Below are 18,469 nucleotides of genomic sequence, written 5' to 3' on the forward strand. Positions count from 1 at the left end.
CGGCCCCCGGGACGAAAAATATACATAACATAAGAACATGACTATTTTCCTCCACACCCGCTGTTAGCGCTTCGCTAGGGTCAAGAATTTTGGGCGCCAAAATGGTGGGAAGTGTAGTAGTGGTGTTAACAGGGCTCTAACAGTTCTAGGAGGAATATATGACATGTGTCCCCTATGGCAGCCCAGTGTTATCACATCCTCGGAACCGTGGGTGCTATTGTCGAGCATGAAGCACCACACGGGATGAGCCATCATCTCAATCAGCTGGGTATAGAAGCGTTTTCGTCGCATCGGCGTATCGTTCGTTAACGAATGCCTGCGTGAGGGGGTACTGATCGGTCGCGTCTTGATGCCGTTCGAGGACGATTCGGGAGACTGAGCGCGATGTAATGGAAGGCCAGCGAAAGAATGATTGTGGTTGCGTGCGCGCGAAAACAAAAGATGGGAGAGGAACGCTCGCTCGCTCGCTTGCTTGTCGATCTCCATTTGGCGAAAGCGGGGACGTGTTTTCCGGCTAAACCTTGTTTCGTAGTCGTCGCCCCCGAAGGGATCAATCAGCCAGGGCAATTCGGCATGCACTTTGGTACTGACAGCTTGAGATCAAACCTTGCAGCAGACCAGTGCACAGAAATAGACGGCATGTATAGGGTAAGGAAATCTGGGACTGTTCATCCTCGATTCGTCATAGCGCAAGTCCACCCCGGCAATTTTGGATGAAGTGGATTGGCCTCCTTTATTTTTAGCAAACTAAGTTTGCAAATGCGGGGAGATCTCGACGTACCAACCAGGTCAGCCCAGTTAGATAGTATTCATGGCCTTTACAACCTGCACCATCTCTATAGTCTTAGCGGATTGTAAAAGTCGGCGCGGCTGTGGGCATGCTTGTTGCGAAATAGATGTGACTCCGCAAATGGAGATGCCCGCGGCTGTGACGGATACCTCTAGTGTTTACCCAGCGAACAATCTCATCTGGGCCAGGATCTGGATGGAGTGGAGCAAAAGGGACTTCTTGCATGTTGAACGACACTACAGTAGTTCATCGATCAACCATGCTCTTTCCGCAGTGGACAATGGGACGCTGTGAAGTGCTGATGGGCGATGGGTAACGCACTCAACCCTGGCCGCCACAACGGTCGAATTCAATCAGAAACGTCGCCACGCTAGCCTAACTTGGATGTGTGTTTGGGCTCTACCTGAGCGGTAGAGCGACCCCTGGGTGTGAAGGCTCGTCTCGACAGGGAACACACGCCTCACTTATATGCTAACGGTTCCCAACCGCGTCAATACTTTAACTCAGCTGCCCACCGCCATACAGGTTTCAATACGGGAGGACCTCTACTACTATACCACATGGCTGATAGACACTAAGACGCCGACATCACAAGTGATCTACTCTCTGAAGATTTGACGTAGCAAGCTTATTGCTTCATCTCGATCTCACAAACACAGTTGACGTCTCTGGAATCAACTCAACTATCTAAACCGTGGAAGAAGACATAAAGATTCGCGGCCCCTGATACACAACGAGTTCAAGTAGTGCCAGGCTTCTCGAAACCGCTGCAGCCTACACATCTTCAACCGAAAAACCAGCAAAAGTCGCCGAGCTGGCCCATCTCAAGAGCGAATCTCCGCTCTGCCTCTTGCGGGCATAGTTACCGCCATCCATCGTGGGTGGTCAGGCTGTCGAGGTGGATTTTGCCGCTCTTCTGAAGGCATCTGGATCTTATGAGCCTTTTGTCTCGCCGCCTCACCAGACCCGGCGTGTTCCAGCTCTCACTTATCAGCAATTCTCCCTCAAGGCATCGCCAGGTCTACGGGTCGCTTCAACACAGATGTCGGGCAGACGTGGTATGCCTCCTCATGCTGCAGATCAGCCACCCGTGAAGAAGCGCGGCAAGTGGTCACGGGAGGAAAATGCGCTTATCATCAAGCTTCGACGATGTAATACCACATGGGATAATATCTCAAACCATCTGCCTGGCCGGAGTGCTACCGGCTGCCGCCAACATTACCAAGCGCACCTCGAAGGACGAAGTGAATGTGACGAAGAGCTCAAGAACAAACCCGCTAGACTCTACGAGAGGTAAGGAGGCAGTATGCTTGAGCCAAACTTCTAGGATACGCACTAACAAGACTGTAGGTCCAAATCAGAGATGCGGGCCGAAGTTGCTGAAGTGATGGCAGTCCCAAGGCCAACAGCGGAGGCTATGCAGTGGCAGCTCGGTGAAGCAGATATGGCCCGACGTACAGGCGCCATCCCTTCCTCTCTGGCTGCAGTTAATGTTGATAGGAACTACAATTTTCTAAGTTCACCCTTACCGAGGGAACTTAACTCGCAGCACTCTTCACTACAAAATGATGGCTTCCCGTGCGTCGTTGCGGTTCAACACCCAAGCTTTTGCGATAAATCGTTCCCCGACTTATCGGAGCACAAGTAGGTAGTGCTGATAACACCTCATCATAGTAAATTCACTAACATATCCAAGTGTGCACCTTAACCGTTGCCATTCACCTATGGACTGGTGCAAAGACTGTCTGCAAAAGGTCTGTTGCGACTTAAGAGAAGAGGCTGTAGCCAAGGCAATGGCCATTCACGAGAAAAGCTGCACGAAAAACCCCACGGAGAAGAACAAGCTCCGTTGGCAAAAACACTACATTATTGACGACGGGGTGTGGATGGATTTTAAGCGGAAAAAATGGAAAGACATTGATGTTCCTAAGAAATTTGATCAAGATGGTCACCGGGAACCTGTTCCTCAGAGGAGGTGGAGACAGATTAGCGAATTGATCTTTCCCAGCAGGCCTACAGACACGCTACCATCGGCTACCTGCCAAAAGTCAATTCTTTTACCGCACCCTTTGCCTGCGATCCCTGATCCCGCCGAAGTTCAGTATCCTCGTGGCAAAGAAAAACAGCGGAATGGCTTACGCCAAAAATCGCTGATCTGCCCCCCACGTCCTTCCGCTGTTTTTCCTGACCCCTCAGAGTATGCACCAGGGCCACGTTTAGCTCCAACCCAATACCAACTGCCACCTCGTACGCTTCCTGGGGTTGCTGAACTCACCAGTGGCGTCAGCCCCTATATCAAGTCTGCTGCAGTACCTAACATAGGCCCTATAACTGGGGCCAGCCAAGGTTCTACGTATTCAAGCTTCGCGAGTTACTCGTTTGCATGGGCCGGGTCTAAACGAAGAGCTCCCTCAGAGCAATGCCACCACAAAGCAAACCAGCGGCGCCGAATCACATAGCTTACACCTCCCTAGGTAATTATATCTGATACGGACTTCGGAATCCTCTTGGATGGTTTTGGGTCCTGATCTTGCTGTTAATCTTGGTGACAAGAAAATCTTGTTACTTCTGTTGTTCTTCTCTGTTTCTTTCTTTTTATCTTGCCCTAATCTATCATGAAGGCCATACTCAGCGGCCGTAATTACTATCTCCTACGAGTCTCATTTGGAGAGTTAAAGAATATCGAAATACATAACGTTAAAAACCTATGTTCACTAGACAAAGTGGTCAAGTTATCGGGTGCTGGAATGGCCGAAACACAATCGACTGATGAGCTCCGTTGTAGCAGACAATCGTGTACACGCATTAGACTTTGCGATGCCTATCTAAAAATTCGGGTGGAGTGACTATTCAGGTATGTGCAAGCTATGTATAATGTATTGTTAATTGATTGCTTGATGTCTGTATCAAATCTCGAGAAAGTGTTTGCTTCCATCCAGCCAACTCGATGTAGGAACCAATATGGCTTGAACAGTGGCTTGGCTGACCCCCGCACAAGAGTTGGTGTGGCGAATATGGGTCTTGCGCCTTCATTTGAAACGCCTGCGGACCGTGGTGCACAGAAGATCTTTACAAAGTGGAGGGCAATCTTGTGGTATCTCATTGCGGGTGCCTGATCAACCACCGCTCCTACCCGCCAGGGAACGGAAATAAGGCTGATGCGCTGGATGCTAGCGTCCCGGGGAAAGCATGGTTCTAGCCCCCAACATGAGCAGATCCCTCGTAACCGACCATGCGCCGGGTATGACAGTACCCCCACTATCTTATCCAGCTCTGCTTGCCGTGACAGGGATTCATGGCGTGTGTCGCCCCCATCGAGAAACCGAGATGCTGACCGAGACTAGCGTGTGGGACTGTTAAGCATTGTTGGCCGTTTCGAGTTACATACACAGTGCCTTTCATGAGGTAATTTAAACAGCAATTACTAGTACTTCCTCATATGGGCCCTTGACAGATCTCACTAGCCAAAATCGTGATTGCGATCCGTAACGATGAACAAACCGGATTTTATCCATGAGAGACACATGGACAAGACTCACCAACTTTGCTGTTGGCCATTTCATCAACTTAGCAGGCTCGTAGACGCTACTGCGTCGAGTAGAAGGCATGGATCGAGCCACCACAGGAGTTTCACAGCTCACCATCATCTCGGGATCAATTTTTCTGTTGGAGCCAGCATGACTCCCGCTGTCGTTTGAAAGGAACCACGTAGTCATTTTCTTCGACGTTTTCAAGTTGTTAGTTGAAGCTGCATCTCGTTGGGCCGACTCATTCATGTCTCTATGCTGCAATTGACTTCAGAACTGACAGTTGGTGTTCCAAACTTGGCCACTGTGCTGAGAAGGATGCTCCAGATGTCCAGTACACTCAAACGATCATTGGATGATTGATATGAATTGACGTGAATTGATCCCTGACCAACTGAAAAAACGTGTATTGTAGAAGGTCTTGTGTTGAGCGCACACGCCCCTCCAATAGGAACCCCCAAAAATAAGACACGGGACGTGGGGATGGGCCTGCTGATATGGCCCCTCTATGACTGTTGATGCTACTCGCGAAGCGGCAACGGCGCCTGGAAAGGGGATAGAATGGCGAACCGATAGACATAGGAATTGCTAAAGCACCCTAAATACCGTATTTGACGCAGAGTACCTGTGTCAAGTCTCCATACCTGACAGCGTCGCGGCTTGTTGGTTTCGTTGCCCCGTGATAGTCTAGCCAATCAATCTTGCTGTCGCCCGCATGAAGGAACAGCTCATGCAGGGTGGTGCGCAAAGATATCAAAGCTCGTTCCCGCGCTCGCTAAAGCTATTGAGATGGTGTCATGTTGACGGGGAAGCCTATCCGGTAGGTCAATATGGAGCTAGAAACTAGCCCTCTTCTGGCTTCTCCCACCAAGAGACATGATTGAGCAATTGAGGATGCATTGACTTGCAAGGGGCAACATCTAACATCTTTTTTTTTTGCTTCTGGTGGTTTACACCCACGTGTCTCGGTATGGCATGTTTGGCTTATATAGTGGGAGTACCCAGCATACCAGCATGTTTAGCTGTTGTGTCAGTCATCATTGCTACATTATTTTGTTCCTAATTTTTGAACCTGTCTTGTTCCCGACGCTCCTTTTGTAGACGACTGCACATTCTACGACTACACTATTATCAACAAAACACTATTTAATTCTCATTTACAATGCCCTTCGGTCTAGATACTCACTTCTTGACCGTGGATGCGAATGCCATCTACAAGGTCAACACTGGCGATCTCACTAACCTGTATAGCATGTTGACTGGTAAGTTGATCTTATATACGTTAACTTCTCATGTGCTAATATGCCAGTCTTCTCTCGATGTGGAGACTCTATTGAACATGGACGAAGACTAGAGAATTTCAGCTGGCGAAGTTGGCCAATCCTGAAAAAAGAGACCTTTGTTGTCTACAACGAGGAAACGACGGCTCCTACCCCTGAGACTCTTCCGCAGAACATTTCTTCCGGGTCGAGTATATCTGATCTGCCTCAACTATCTGACAGTGTTGCGTCTCTCGTAGACGAAGAGGCCCTCGATTTTACTTCAGTATCAGCACCACTTGAGGTCGCCCGCCCTCGTGTACGACGTACAGACTCTTACGCAAGTACCGGAAGCAAGCGTGGATGCCACATCAGCTCTGGTAACTTTAGGGAGATGATTGTTTCTATCGTCGAGGACAACGGTCTTCTGTCGGCTCCTCCTCCTGTTGCTCCTATTACCAAGGAGTCCTTGACAGTTCTTCCTGCTTGCGAGCGATCTGGTTCCGACTCTCAATCACCTGTGAAGTCTACTGCAGCTTCAGAGGGCTCACCAAAGCCTTCCCCTCAAAGCCCTCCCCTCACTACTTTTGTGCGCGGCTTCCATCCTCGTCGAGTTTCTATCTCTAGAACTACTGGCGCTGCTCAATCATCAGACGCGATTCCCGAGCCCAAGTCGTCGCTTGCTGCCAAGGTGGCGCAATCGAAGAAGCCCACCCGCTTTGCGCTTGGTGGCTCATGTTCGTCTAGTGAGCAGGACCAAAGCTTCGGCAACAGCAAGTCCTCCATCCCCATCATCAAGAAGCCCGTGTGTCAGATCGGCGACTCGTCTGAAGAGGACGGCTCCATGAAGAGTGCCATGGCTTCATCTCGACCTAACCCGCTCCTCTCTGCACGCAAGAAGCAGGCTTCGTTCAGTAACAACGTCATGACACGAACAATCGATGATGAAGCTGCTGTAGACTCGGATACTGACGACTACATCGACGAGAGTGCCATTGATGACGATGACGACTCTTCAGACTGGGAGGACGCAATGGGGGAGAGCGGCAAATCCAGCATGGACCACAAGTTCTTCCAGCGAGTGGACTCTAAGCCCAACTTGACCTCGCGACGATCGCTTATTACTCTCATGTTTGCTGAGAATGATCGCGCCCGCAATCTTGGTAACCACGCTTCCCACTCGACATCGGCCATTCTCCGATCTCGTACGGCCCATGGCCTGTCGCTCGGTGCTTCACGTCATGATTCTGACGCGGCTCCCCTGATGATGAAGGGTAAGCGTCTTCCAGGTCTCAAGCCTATTCATGTACCAAGGCCTAACGCTCAGACCATCATGACCGGCCCCCAACACATCCAGCCTCAAGCTGCGCTGTCACCTCGCACCACTCGTCGCAACATGTTGGGGACTGAGTTAACCGAGTCTCTTCGACGTCACCTCCTCTGGGAACGACAGGTGAAGTCGTCGACAGCCAATGCCGTCCTCAAGCGACGACATACATCACACGGCGTGGCCGACCTGAAGCAGTATCCAGAGAAGTCTTGCATGAAGAAGAGCGAGGATGTAAACGCGAGCAGCTGGAACCGATACTTTTCCAAGGAGGCTACCGATGGATACCACTCCAAGGGCTGGTGAATTGTTCTCATTCTACCTACAACGCGACATGTGATATAGGAATGTATGACAGTATTCATGGTTACCATCAAGTCGAGACTGGAGCTCGAGATATCACAGGCAATGATTGTTGACACGAAATCCGCTCATGTTCTGATTGCGCCGGCAAATTACTGGTATTATTCTATAGCAAGATTTCGCAGCTTCGAAGCCTAATGCACAAAGGACTGAAGTGCACCAAATGGTGAGCATGCTGCGGCAGTACAGGTAGTCCACTATAGAAAATAGAGGACGGCTCACATCAGGGACGGGAGAAGGACAAGGCAAATCATGGGAATCGCGGTAATTGACGACATTGGAGAGAACCCTCACCATGAAGCCAAATTCTCTGCCAGTGTCATTCGTTACCGGGAAGTACATCGGTAGGAGACACGAATGCATCTTAAGAAAAGTTCGGAACTCGTCCTCCTTGATTACCATCATTAGTGCACATTATTCTCACTCAACTCTCCCGGCCATCAGATGCCACTATCGGCCGCCAACCGTTTCTTAGGTTGTACACACTGCTCAAGACTTGTAGCTGAGCTTCCAGATCGGACGGGGTCGCGGGGATGATATCACCAAAACGGGGACACCTAGGTGAACGCTGGTGTCGGCGAGCAAAAGACACAGCCATATAGTTGAAGGTTTAATGTTGGCATCAGGTACATAAAATAGAACTCGCTGCTGCTATTCCTCAGCCTGTCCTGTCTCGTTGCTCCGCTGCTGGAACTCTTGCTTTGATATATAGCGTAATTATGGACGGAAAAGAAAAGAGTGACGGAAACTCGTATTCTGGTTGTCGAGTGGATGATTATAGACGGTGATTGGAGTGCCAGAGAAACATAGTGCTCAAGGGACAAATCTCCATTTAGGAGTTCGTAACACAAAATTATCCAACCAATATTCACAACACGCCACAAGCGACAGCTTGAAAGATGCTGCCGATCGTCGGTGCCAGTATCGGAGAAGCCCGGCTTTTGGCGGTTCGGACCCATACCTTCACTCTCTGGCCTAAGCCATCCGCAAAGGGAGCAAAAAAACGAAGGGGAGAGCTCCTTTGATGGGTTGGTCATACCTTTGATAACAGCCCCTCACCTTGCTCGTTCCTACAGTGGACTCGAGGCACAAGTGCGATCGACGAGAGCGCAACTCAAGCATTACTACCCTTGAATCTCTCAGCGCCCCTGGCTGCCCCATCTGATCCTCCTTTCCCCGGCAGACCTGGCCATCCTTGCCGGGATCGGTACCCTCTTTCATGTCTTACTGGTTCTGCTTTACTTTTTTCTAGACCCTTGTCAGTGTGGATGTGACGAATAATACACTTTCACAACGTTTGCGGTAAAGGTTTAATATAAGGACCATCCCAGCTGAAGGCCGACAGCGATGCTATAAAGATACCGTTCTTTCTCTCCGTGGCAATATATGACCGAGGATATAATGCCCGTTTCAATGCAAATCTGTTATCATGCCTATAACACAGAAAGAACTCAAACAGCTGCTAGCAGCTCCTGCTCTTGAGGCACCGAATGGAGTTACGCCGGAGTTTGAAAACCCCCCGAACGGTAATATCCTTGCGTATAGGATCACAACTTTCTGCATGGTGCTTACAACCCTCTGTGTCATTATTCGACTGTATGGCAGATGGTTGCTGGAGCGTAAGCTTGGTGGTATCCAGGAAGGCAAGTGACTAACCTTGGGTGCCTAGCACGAGAGCTAACAACAATACCGTCTCCAGCCTTTATGATCTGTGCCTATGTGCGTTCCCCTCGACCCTCTTCGCTCGATTTACTACCGCGCGATCATAATCAATGAACTAACGAACGGACGTTAGGGAGCTTTTTGTGGTGCTATCTTTGCTGCATACGCATTCATAAACAGTCCTGGCTCCTACGTGCATACATGGAATCTACGAAGGAGTGATCTCGTCGAGCCCTTTCGAGTAAGTCGCATACCTCTCCAACGTTCTTCGAATAGCGGCCCACACGCTTCAGCTTATCCTCGTCTACAGATGCTGCTATTCCGCCGCTCTTCCATGCATCAAGTCCGCCATTCTGGTCGACTGGTGTCAAGTCTTTGCAACTCAAAGAGATAGAAAAAATGTCTTCTGGGTGGTAAGCATAGCTCTCATTGTCCTCCAGTGTGCCTGGGGAGTTATCTATATCGTACTTCTCAACCTACAATGCAACCCTCACCATGGCATATGGGAATTTTGGGTGTGTGAAGAGCGTTACAAACTTTCCGATATCATGCTGGCATCACCGATCATCCAACTAGTCACCGATGTCATCATAGCAATGCTCCCTCAGACAAAAATTTGGGGTTTGCAGATGAGCTGGCAGCGAAGAACTATTGTAGCTATCTTTTTCGGTGTCAGTGCCATGTAAGCCCCCTTCAACCTCGCGAGTCACGATCATAGATGCTGACTCCCATCCAGTGCCTGTATCGCCGCAAGCTTTGTTTTGTACTACACTGTCACCTTTACCAAGGAAGAAGACACCATGTGGAATATTGGACCTTTGCGATCCTGGTCCGATTTGGAGATGACATGCGGTTTTTTCATTCTCTCAGCGACCCGCATCCGTAAAATGGTTGCCAAAAGCAGGCTTTTTGTAACAGTTAAAAACTTTCTCGACATGACTATCAAATCTCGAGACCCTCCGAATGAGAACTTCGGTCCTCAATTCGTTTTTAACCCACACGACAAACTTAATCAGACCTCAGACAACTCCTCCCAGCTCCATAAACATGGTGTTTCAATGGACAACCTAACTTCGGGCTCACAGGAGCAACTGCGGCCAGGAGAGCAGGTATGAGTGGCTATGCCGTGTTTCTTGTGGCACAAAAAACTACCCGAAGTAATGGTCCAGCATTGGCTCGAGATATGGTATCTTATGATTACCTCGATGAGGCTCTTAGCATATGAAGAGCCAAGTATTGGCTTCTTTTCCTTCCGTTTGTTCTCCTTTCTTGTCTTGTATCACTTTTATTACTTTTCATTTGTTATATTTACACAGAAAGTGCTTCCTCCTGTTGTACTCTCCTAGCCAAAAGTCTCCTTCCATGTTTATACTGTCACGCCACTCCTACATAGCCCCTCATTAATTAATTATTAATGCAATATAGTGGTATATTGCAGCAATATTCTTCAATACCACCCTTTTTTGTTGTGAATGCGATTTCCCTGTCTGAAGAGAGTTCACCGCATATTGATGCGCTAAAGAGACGGCAATCGGATATCTCTGTGGTGATTTGTAAGGGTGTGGAAAGGCGGGATATCGTGTCGATGTCGCGAAGTGGTTGAGGGATGCATCAGAGTGAATCGAATTAGAGTCGCATGAGTGGTGGTACCTTGCACCTGCCGTAAAGCTAATACATCCCTTCCGCCAAGCCTTGCAGGGGTGGTACCCCGCTAAGCCAGCCCGCCTCGAGAAGCCGGGGGCTAGAACATAATTAGACTACTAGCCTGCCGTAATCGTAGCGCAGGTGCTTTATACAGTGTTGCACTTGAGTGGCGGTTCCCGAGCTAGGAATGCCAAGACGCACTAACGGCGCAAGGATCACACGCAGCACAGCTCATCTTCTTTTCGTGGCGTTCCCCGAACTAGGAACGCCAAGACGCGCCACCAGCACAACACATGATGAATCTATTTCAATGGATGGTATCAAATCAAGTTGTATGAATTACTACGCCAAGAACGTCAGCCATTGACCAGGATGCACCGGCCTTTGCAGGCACACTCTGAAGCTTTAGGAAAACCGACAACCCTCTGGAAGCTTCGACGTCGACAGCTCCTTAGTAACCTTCAGCCGGCTAACTAGGGTGCGGTAAGAACGTTTGGAAGTTGCTCTGTCCCGAGAGTTACCCTGAAAGCGATTCACGCGCCTTTGAAACGTACCTTGATAAGAAAAAACGCCTTCTGTTTTATGCGCACCATATCACAGTTACCTCACCAGCTATGATACAGCGATATGTGGCCTTGGGCGGGTCGAGTCCTGCTGATGAATGCAAATAAGGTCAACTTAGCCATACGTTTCTGGCCCTCTACTTATTCTTAAAGTGGTTATTACATATGTATCGTGTTGATACAATCTAAATATATGCTAAAGTGATACTCAACCGTTGGCTTCATTTGCGTACGGAAACGTCTAAACTAGTCACTGTATCGATATTTTTGGGTCAGACCAGCTCGAAGGTATTGGAGTGAACCGCCGGCTAGTAATAACATACTTAGATCAGTGTCTCTGAGCCGTCCGCCTGAAGAACGCAGAATCCAAGTTTTCACTTGAGGGTCAGGAATTGCTAAACAGCTTTTCAAGACCTATTACGAGAATAGTGAGCATGCTAATATCCCTCAATACGTTAGCTTTAGAAAGTATATTCAAGACTACAGCAAAGCTACCATTAACCGCACAAGAGACATGCTATGGATCTATGTACATTCTGAAACTCATTGCTTCAGATATTGTTCCCATACATCAAGCCCAGGAATCCAATGAGTAGCCTCAGAGTGTTTTGAAACTTGTTCAAGGACATTAATGTTATCCGCACTTCTAGCGGCAAGCTCTGGTTGGCGTAATTGCTCAAGTACTTTCTGTTGAGACAGATGGAGGACCTTAGCGGCATGGCCACTCGTGGGTGGAATCTTGTTGACCGTTTCTATCGCTTTCACCCATCCTTCCAGTGCCCGATCCCACTGACGCTGCAAATGTGCTAACTTCGCCGTCGAGATATGAAATCGGAGTGCAGTTTCTTTCGAGAGGCCGACAAGTTTATCGCTTGATTCATCGCCCGCAGGTTCGCCCGTAACGTTTCGTGTTCGCCCAGCCGCAGCATTGCACTCTTTTCGCGCGTCCAAGAGGCAGTTCTCAGCTTCGTACCACTCGTTTTGAAACATGAAACATTCGGCAAGAATGACGAGGGAGATGGCATGGAAATCCAAGGAATATTGACGATTTCTCAGCACTAATTCTGCTTGCTTCTTCGCCTCTTCATATTTTTTCAAGCAGAACATCGTATCGGCCATCTGGAGGGCAACGGCCCCTGACATCTCGCCCCAAGAGAGCTGAGGATGCCTTGACATCGTTTCATACACCGTCTCGAGGCATTTTTGAGACTCTTCAAGTTGGCCTTGGAAGCGAAGTATTTTTCCCCTGAATAGATTCAGCTCGCAGCAAACTACGACTTCCATAAGCGAAAGAGGTTGCAATGGTTGCCACTGATTGAGCATCTCTATCGCCCGGGAGAGTTGCTCTTCTTGGAAGTAGTGTAATGCATCTTGGTGCCTGTCACGGCCCATCAATGCATTCTCTCTTCTATTCGAGGGATTAAGTAGTTGAGAATGCGTAATCCGTTGTGCTGATGGTCTCAACTCGTGAGCATCGGTCTGGGGGAGTTTGCGGTCCAGCAAAGACTGCCTGTGTCTTAGGGAAATGCGCAGATATGGGTCTGTATTTGGTATAGAGGCAATTAGACCTTCCGCTTCCTGTATCGAAAACTCCTTCCAGGTCCGCCCAGGGTAGAAGGACGACTCGAGAAGGCCATTTGCGACCGCAGGCCTCAAATCTGAGGGAATTCGACCGTAGCCATCTTCGATTTTGATAGAGCTGAGGGTATGCTGAATGTGTTTCTTCAGCATAACCTTGTTCAGCCGCGGGTTCCTGTGCAAAATATTAGGATAAACATGAGTCCCTTCAGAATTAGCACTCACCCATCATTAACATTCTTCATGGGTATAGCACTAAATACTAGTCGAAGGGCCTCTAGCCTCCAGCGACGGCAAAGTTCAGGTTCCAAGGAGTTCACTCTTTCCACTCTGTGGTAGGGAGTAACAATCCAAGAGTCTTCGACACTATGAGGACTAACCAAACCTTGTTGCGTAAGTTCCTGAAGTGCAGAACACAATGACAGCTCGTTCCTCAACAGCATCTTGAGTTCAATGTTGATGCTCGACTCTAGAAACATACGTGATCCGTCACTAGCCCAACAATATGTCCCTCCAGCCCCAGAATGGAGCAAGGCAGTTGGGATTTCCGCGTCTGCGAGGAAACAGAGCAAAGTATACAGTGAATCAAGGTCCCTTTGCCGTATTCGAGACGGTGCTGTGCCAAAATTTGTAAAGTTTTCAGAAGGGGGGGTTAGTAAGGTGTTTGCGTGCTGTGATGAAACAGGAGCACCTTCAACTGCCTTCTCGTATTCCCCCATGATTGGAGGGCTATTGCCATTGTTGGGCAGTGCGCGAACAGAGATCTGTGCTGCATAATGAGTTAACCATAGTCATCCAGGCTTCAAGGCTCGAACTCACTAGGGTAATCCAAGATATTGCAAAGACTTGTCCTTGCATATTCCGAGGCGCCTGTTGCCGCTAACACCACATTTGAATCCCATAATTCTTTCAATACTCCCGGAACTTTTGCTTGCACGGAACCTTCCAATCTGACGCGGGATGAGAAGCAATTTTTAGCTACAGGTCGAGTATACTGACTTGGATCGGGATGAGGAGAGGGCATAGAGAAGCCCAAGCGAAACACGTTTGACTTCGGGAAAGAGCGATTCAGCATGATTGAAGATCGTCAACCACCTCTCTCCAATATATATTCCCTTCCGTAGCGAGTCTGTAACGTGTCGGGGATATCCGTACAACTTAGCCACGTCCGATACAAGCGTTCCTGACTCTTTGCCTGCGGAAACCTTGATGATGGCTAATGCGACCTGATGGAGCAGCTTTTTTCTATACCAATATTCCAGGCGTTGTTCGAATTCTTTAGTTTTTCGCTCAACACGATACAGTTGGCATTTGCGTTCTTCAGGACATAAGGTTTTAAAGAACTCTGATAGCTGCTTAATACCGACCTCCTCTGTGATGGAAGGAATAACCGCCTGGCCGAGCTCGTCTTCAACTGGTGTGTGGAAAGGACTTGTCGCGTTGTGTTGGTTTGATGAAGAGTAACAAGTCTGGACGAAGAGATGCGGCGCCTTCCGATACGTTTGCTGTAGGAGATGGAGCTACTCAATATTAGCGATACAGAACCGGACGATTTTCTGCCCAATACTGTGCTCACATCTGAGTAAGTGAGAATATCAAAGCGTTCCTGTAGAAGCTTTTCGTGGAGAAGCATGCTGAAGTTAGGGCGAAAGTATGCGTGATTTAATCGCCCTCCAAGTTGGGCCGGCACGTTTTTCCGTACTCCAGCTCCATCATTTTCTCCCCTGGTTTTACTACGTAATCTGGCCAAGCGCGCAGAGCCGGAAGCGGCACGGGATTTATCCGTACAAAGTACCGCGAAACCTCCTGACTTACGTCATATTATTATTCAATCTTACTTACTTACCCCCCTTCGATAGTGTCTGTCTCCTGCCTGATTGTTATTGTAGATGGAGTTAACCGTGAGTGTGTTGTTACTCTATTCCAGAATGCTCCCTGTTGAACTTGAATCGCACGTGGATCACGACACATGATGCTTCATCGCGGGATGAGAGTTGAGGTAAAGAGCGCCATAGGCAGGGTCTCGTAACCGAGGGAGGTTAGCCGTGCGTAGATTGTAGTCTACATCACCAACGCACTAAGACGTAATTGCACTAGATTGCAGCCATGGTCTTGCCACAGGGCCAACCTCCAGCAGCCCCGTTTTCTTTTCTTTTGCTCGCTGCAAGTCCAGCCAAATCTGCCGCCCTACCTGCTTATGGGAGTGTAGAGAACATGTTAGATACGCACAAATTCGATGGGGTGAAACGCCTCACGGACAGACTGATCAAAGAATCAAGTCGACAATTAAGTCAACAATCAATAACATCACAACATTCAGCTCCACTTGGATACACTCACCCCATCGTATTCGTGAGCATCTAAGAATTCCCAGCCGCCAATCTAACAGAACATTGCCCCGGTGAACAGTAAGAATGCACCAACATATGGCCCGTGCTTCATGCCCACCATTGATGGATCGGCTTCTCCCTGACAAACCGCCAAGCAATCTACATATTACCAACCTCCATGATGAATGTCCACGACAGGGTGTGGATCCAGCCATTGGGTTTGATTTGACGATGTCCGGTGTCGAGACGGCATTCATTCTCATCAGAACTGGCTGTGCTTCTTCAACCTACATACAGACGTGCATGCGTTTGTTTATCTGGTTGGTTGACATGTATGATAAGCTTGATGTTAACCTCCCTCAGGTCGCATTGGGTACGGTTCATAACAGCCGAACTTCAACCGCTAACATCAACCAATCCTTATTACATGGCCGCTAACATGGGTCGCGTTAGCATCAATCAATCACCCTTTACCTGGGAGGGAATACGGGGTAACAAATTCACAGTAGCCTGCAATAATGATGGGATGCTAAGCAAAATTCACTGCAAGTCACTTTCTATCAAATGCCTCATGGCGATTGGCTTGCTCACTTATCGGGAGATACGTTTCTATCTAAGTCAAGTCGATAACCCAGAGTATTTTATCCCGTCAACGGGTCTAACATGTAGCTGGATGTATGTACATGGGGTTAACATGACAAAGCTGACTTGAACACCCTGGATACCACCCACAGTCTTGCCAAGTGCCTCAGTCACTGAACGCAATCAAATCTCAAATCTTGAAGCATGTCAATTTGTTATTCTGCTGTATTAATATTCGTGATGTTGTTGAAGTCCCCTGATGCTAAAAATCGAGGTATGATCCGATGATTGCTGTATTAGGAAGTCTTATCGATAGCCTACTTACCCACGCATAAGGCAACGAGGCTGCGAACCCAGGCTGTAAAAGCTCACATGCGCTGCCCCTGAACAGCAGAACCAATTGCTTCAGCAACTTTCGGCGCTACGTTTCCTTCTCCTCCATCTTCGACATACGCACGCTCCATCGCATGCCTCCTAATAGTCATCCTCCGTGTCACTCTGAGTGACACCGATTAGATCAACCTCAGTCCTCTTCCTCACGTGTTGAGCCAATGCCTGTTACTCCGCCTCCAACAGCCCCCACTTCGGTTCCACCACCGGACCAAACACCAGCACCAACATCGGCCTTAACATCGACTTCAACATCGACCCCAACGCCGGCTCCAACACTGGCTCCCACTCTAACTTGGCCTTCGGCGTCGATGTCGGCCCAGAAGCAGGGCGCAGTTCAACCAGTGCATAATTGGTACACCAACCCCAAGACCAACGATGATCACGCGGCAGTGAGCCATGTCAAGTTCATGAACAAGTATTGGCCGAATGGCCAGGCTGGTTGGGCCAAGCAGCCCTTCATCCAGACTTTCCCACCAAGCAAGCGCATTGTTAGTCAACTTCACAGCATCACGGTCCTCTGCCTCTATTTTGAAATGGACCTGCAGAGTCTATATGAGCTTGATGGTTACATTTACAACGCTGTCAGACTCGGAAGCTCACTCAGGCAAATGAACTGCGGACGGGCTCTTGATTGCATCAAAAAGGCAAAAGGCTTTGAGAGACCAGTGCACAGGTCTATCTTACACGGAAAACAGGATGGCAGATTTGACAACGACATCTGGGGCTTTGACCCTAAGGAAGCCGCCGAAGCCGAGCATTCCGATGACTTACCAACCGTTGACGACATGGCTGCAGAGGTCAACATCAAGAGGCCCCTGAAAAGGCCCTCTATCCCCGGGTCAATCAAGCGACAACGATCCGGGAGTACTACACCTGCCCGAGACTCGAGTGCAGTGGAGTCGATTGATCTTATACAAGAGGACAGTGACCACGATTCGCAGTCCGCCACCTCACATCTCCACCCGATTGAGGACAGAGCCAAACAGAAAATCTCGGACCCCACTGCGTGGCTTTGCGATGAGAGTATCGACCGGAGTGTCAGGCAAATTTTGCTTTACCATAGCCGCTCTAACTTTGCCTGGCGGCATCCGCTTTGGCTCAATGTGCGGGGAGTCAATCACGAGAAGAAAGAGCTTCGCGGTAAATTTCCGAAAGATTCTAGAATAGTCTTTTGTCCGGTCCGCACCGCCTCGCACTGGTCGTTGGTTGTCATCTATCAAGAAAACGGCATATGTGTCAAAGCGGAGCATTACGACGGTATGGCCAGCCCCTCTCGCACCCAGGACATCGAAAAGGCGCTTAAGGAAATGCTGGGAGATATCAAGCTTCTCTTGATTGTAGGTATTGGATGAATCGTGCCCGAATTCGAATGCTGGCTGATCTTTGAAGGATGATTTTAAACAAAGGGATGGGTATAACTGCGGTGTCTTTGTCATCTCCGCCGTCGAACACTTAGTCCTGGGAATACAGATTCCACGAGATTTGGACCTTGCCAAAGAAAGGCAGAAATGGCGGGACAGACTACCTCCTTCTCCCTTTCTCAACCGCGAGACCTCATCATCGCACAAGCTGCCGACCCTGGAGCTCCCGAACCACCAATCCCTAGTGTCTGGAACCCATTCTCTAGAGCCCGCGTCAAGCTCTGACAATCCTTCCCTCGCCAAGGATGAGATTCTAGAGCGGATTCAACAGGTCAAAGACAGCATTCAGGGCAAGCAAAACGCCCTCAGTAAGATGCAAGATCGCGAGACTTTCAGAACGAGATTTGGCTCGAAAATGGCCGACGTCCGTGGATTAGTCGAAGGTGGCGACTTTTGGAACGACAAAGAAGAACAGAAGCAGCTTCTAGACGCCATCGAAGTAGTTCATAAGCTTCAGGAGAGGTTCGAGTCACAAGTCTTCCGTGGCGAGTCGAAGACCCAGGTTGATCAAGATATCAAGGATCTTAAAGCTCAGATAAATGATCTGCATCGGAAACGTGTCGCAATCATCCAGAAGGAGGTTCAAGAGGCCGAGACCAAGGCCCGACATTTGAAGCTCGCTCTACTGGAGGCCAAAAAAGCACAGGAGGAAGCAGGGTTCAAATCCACGACACTCCACGACACATTTGTGAATATGGCGTGGATATGGATGCTGACTAATAACTTCGATGTGGAATGGGTGGAAATGGATCCATTATGGAAATGAATCCATATTGTGGAATTTGTGGAATGGAAACCTACTTTGTCTAACAATGGTAATTAGTGGATCGCATCCATGCCTTCGTGACGTCGATGTTTTTGTCACTCGTCCATTAGAATCCTATCTAGCGACCCGATCAAACCGGCGCGCAACCAACTCCGTAGTGTCTGGCAAAGCCCAATTGTACTGGCATCTAGCCTATTGCGGCTCTTGGTAACCATGCGGCCAGTGGTCGAGAATAGCCTCTCACACTCGGCTGACATTGGTGGC

At 49.0% G+C, this 18,469-nt stretch overlaps 5 protein-coding genes across 5 annotated transcripts; 4 read left to right on the forward strand and 1 right to left on the reverse strand.

Moving 5' to 3' along the window:
* Positions 1-1,832: 1,832 nt before the first annotated feature.
* On the forward strand, positions 1,833-3,249 carry FOXG_16297 (uncharacterized protein; the record flags this gene model as incomplete). Its single annotated transcript, XM_018396350.1, has 3 exons — positions 1,833-2,083; positions 2,141-2,434; positions 2,487-3,249. 3 exons carry the CDS (start codon positions 1,833-1,835, stop codon positions 3,247-3,249), a joined length of 1,308 nt encoding a protein of 435 aa, XP_018256939.1.
* Positions 3,250-5,479: 2,230 nt separating this feature from the next.
* FOXG_16298 (uncharacterized protein) lies at positions 5,480-7,209 on the forward strand (the record flags this gene model as incomplete). Its single annotated transcript, XM_018396351.1, has 2 exons — positions 5,480-5,579; positions 5,627-7,209. The coding sequence occupies 2 exons, from the start codon at positions 5,480-5,482 to the stop codon at positions 7,207-7,209; spliced, it is 1,683 nt and encodes a 560-aa protein (XP_018256940.1).
* A 1,486-nt stretch (positions 7,210-8,695) lies between these two features.
* FOXG_16299 (uncharacterized protein) lies at positions 8,696-10,043 on the forward strand (the record flags this gene model as incomplete). Its single annotated transcript, XM_018396352.1, has 5 exons — positions 8,696-8,885; positions 8,936-8,985; positions 9,062-9,169; positions 9,222-9,610; positions 9,665-10,043. The coding sequence occupies 5 exons, from the start codon at positions 8,696-8,698 to the stop codon at positions 10,041-10,043; spliced, it is 1,116 nt and encodes a 371-aa protein (XP_018256941.1).
* A 1,635-nt stretch (positions 10,044-11,678) lies between these two features.
* FOXG_16300 (uncharacterized protein) lies at positions 11,679-12,958 on the reverse strand (the record flags this gene model as incomplete). The annotated part of the gene is made up of 2 exons (XM_018396353.1): positions 11,679-12,888; positions 12,939-12,958. 2 exons carry the CDS (start codon positions 12,956-12,958, stop codon positions 11,679-11,681), a joined length of 1,230 nt encoding a protein of 409 aa, XP_018256942.1.
* Positions 12,959-16,176: 3,218 nt separating this feature from the next.
* On the forward strand, positions 16,177-18,205 carry FOXG_22414 (uncharacterized protein; the record flags this gene model as incomplete). Its single annotated transcript, XM_018402822.1, has 2 exons — positions 16,177-17,355; positions 17,408-18,205. The coding sequence occupies 2 exons, from the start codon at positions 16,177-16,179 to the stop codon at positions 18,203-18,205; spliced, it is 1,977 nt and encodes a 658-aa protein (XP_018256943.1).
* Between the last annotated feature and the right edge of the window lie 264 nt (positions 18,206-18,469).

This window comes from Fusarium oxysporum, chromosome 6 (assembly GCF_000149955.1).
Source record: "Fusarium oxysporum f. sp. lycopersici 4287 chromosome 6, whole genome shotgun sequence".
NCBI classification, from domain to species: Eukaryota; Fungi; Ascomycota; class Sordariomycetes; order Hypocreales; family Nectriaceae; genus Fusarium; species Fusarium oxysporum.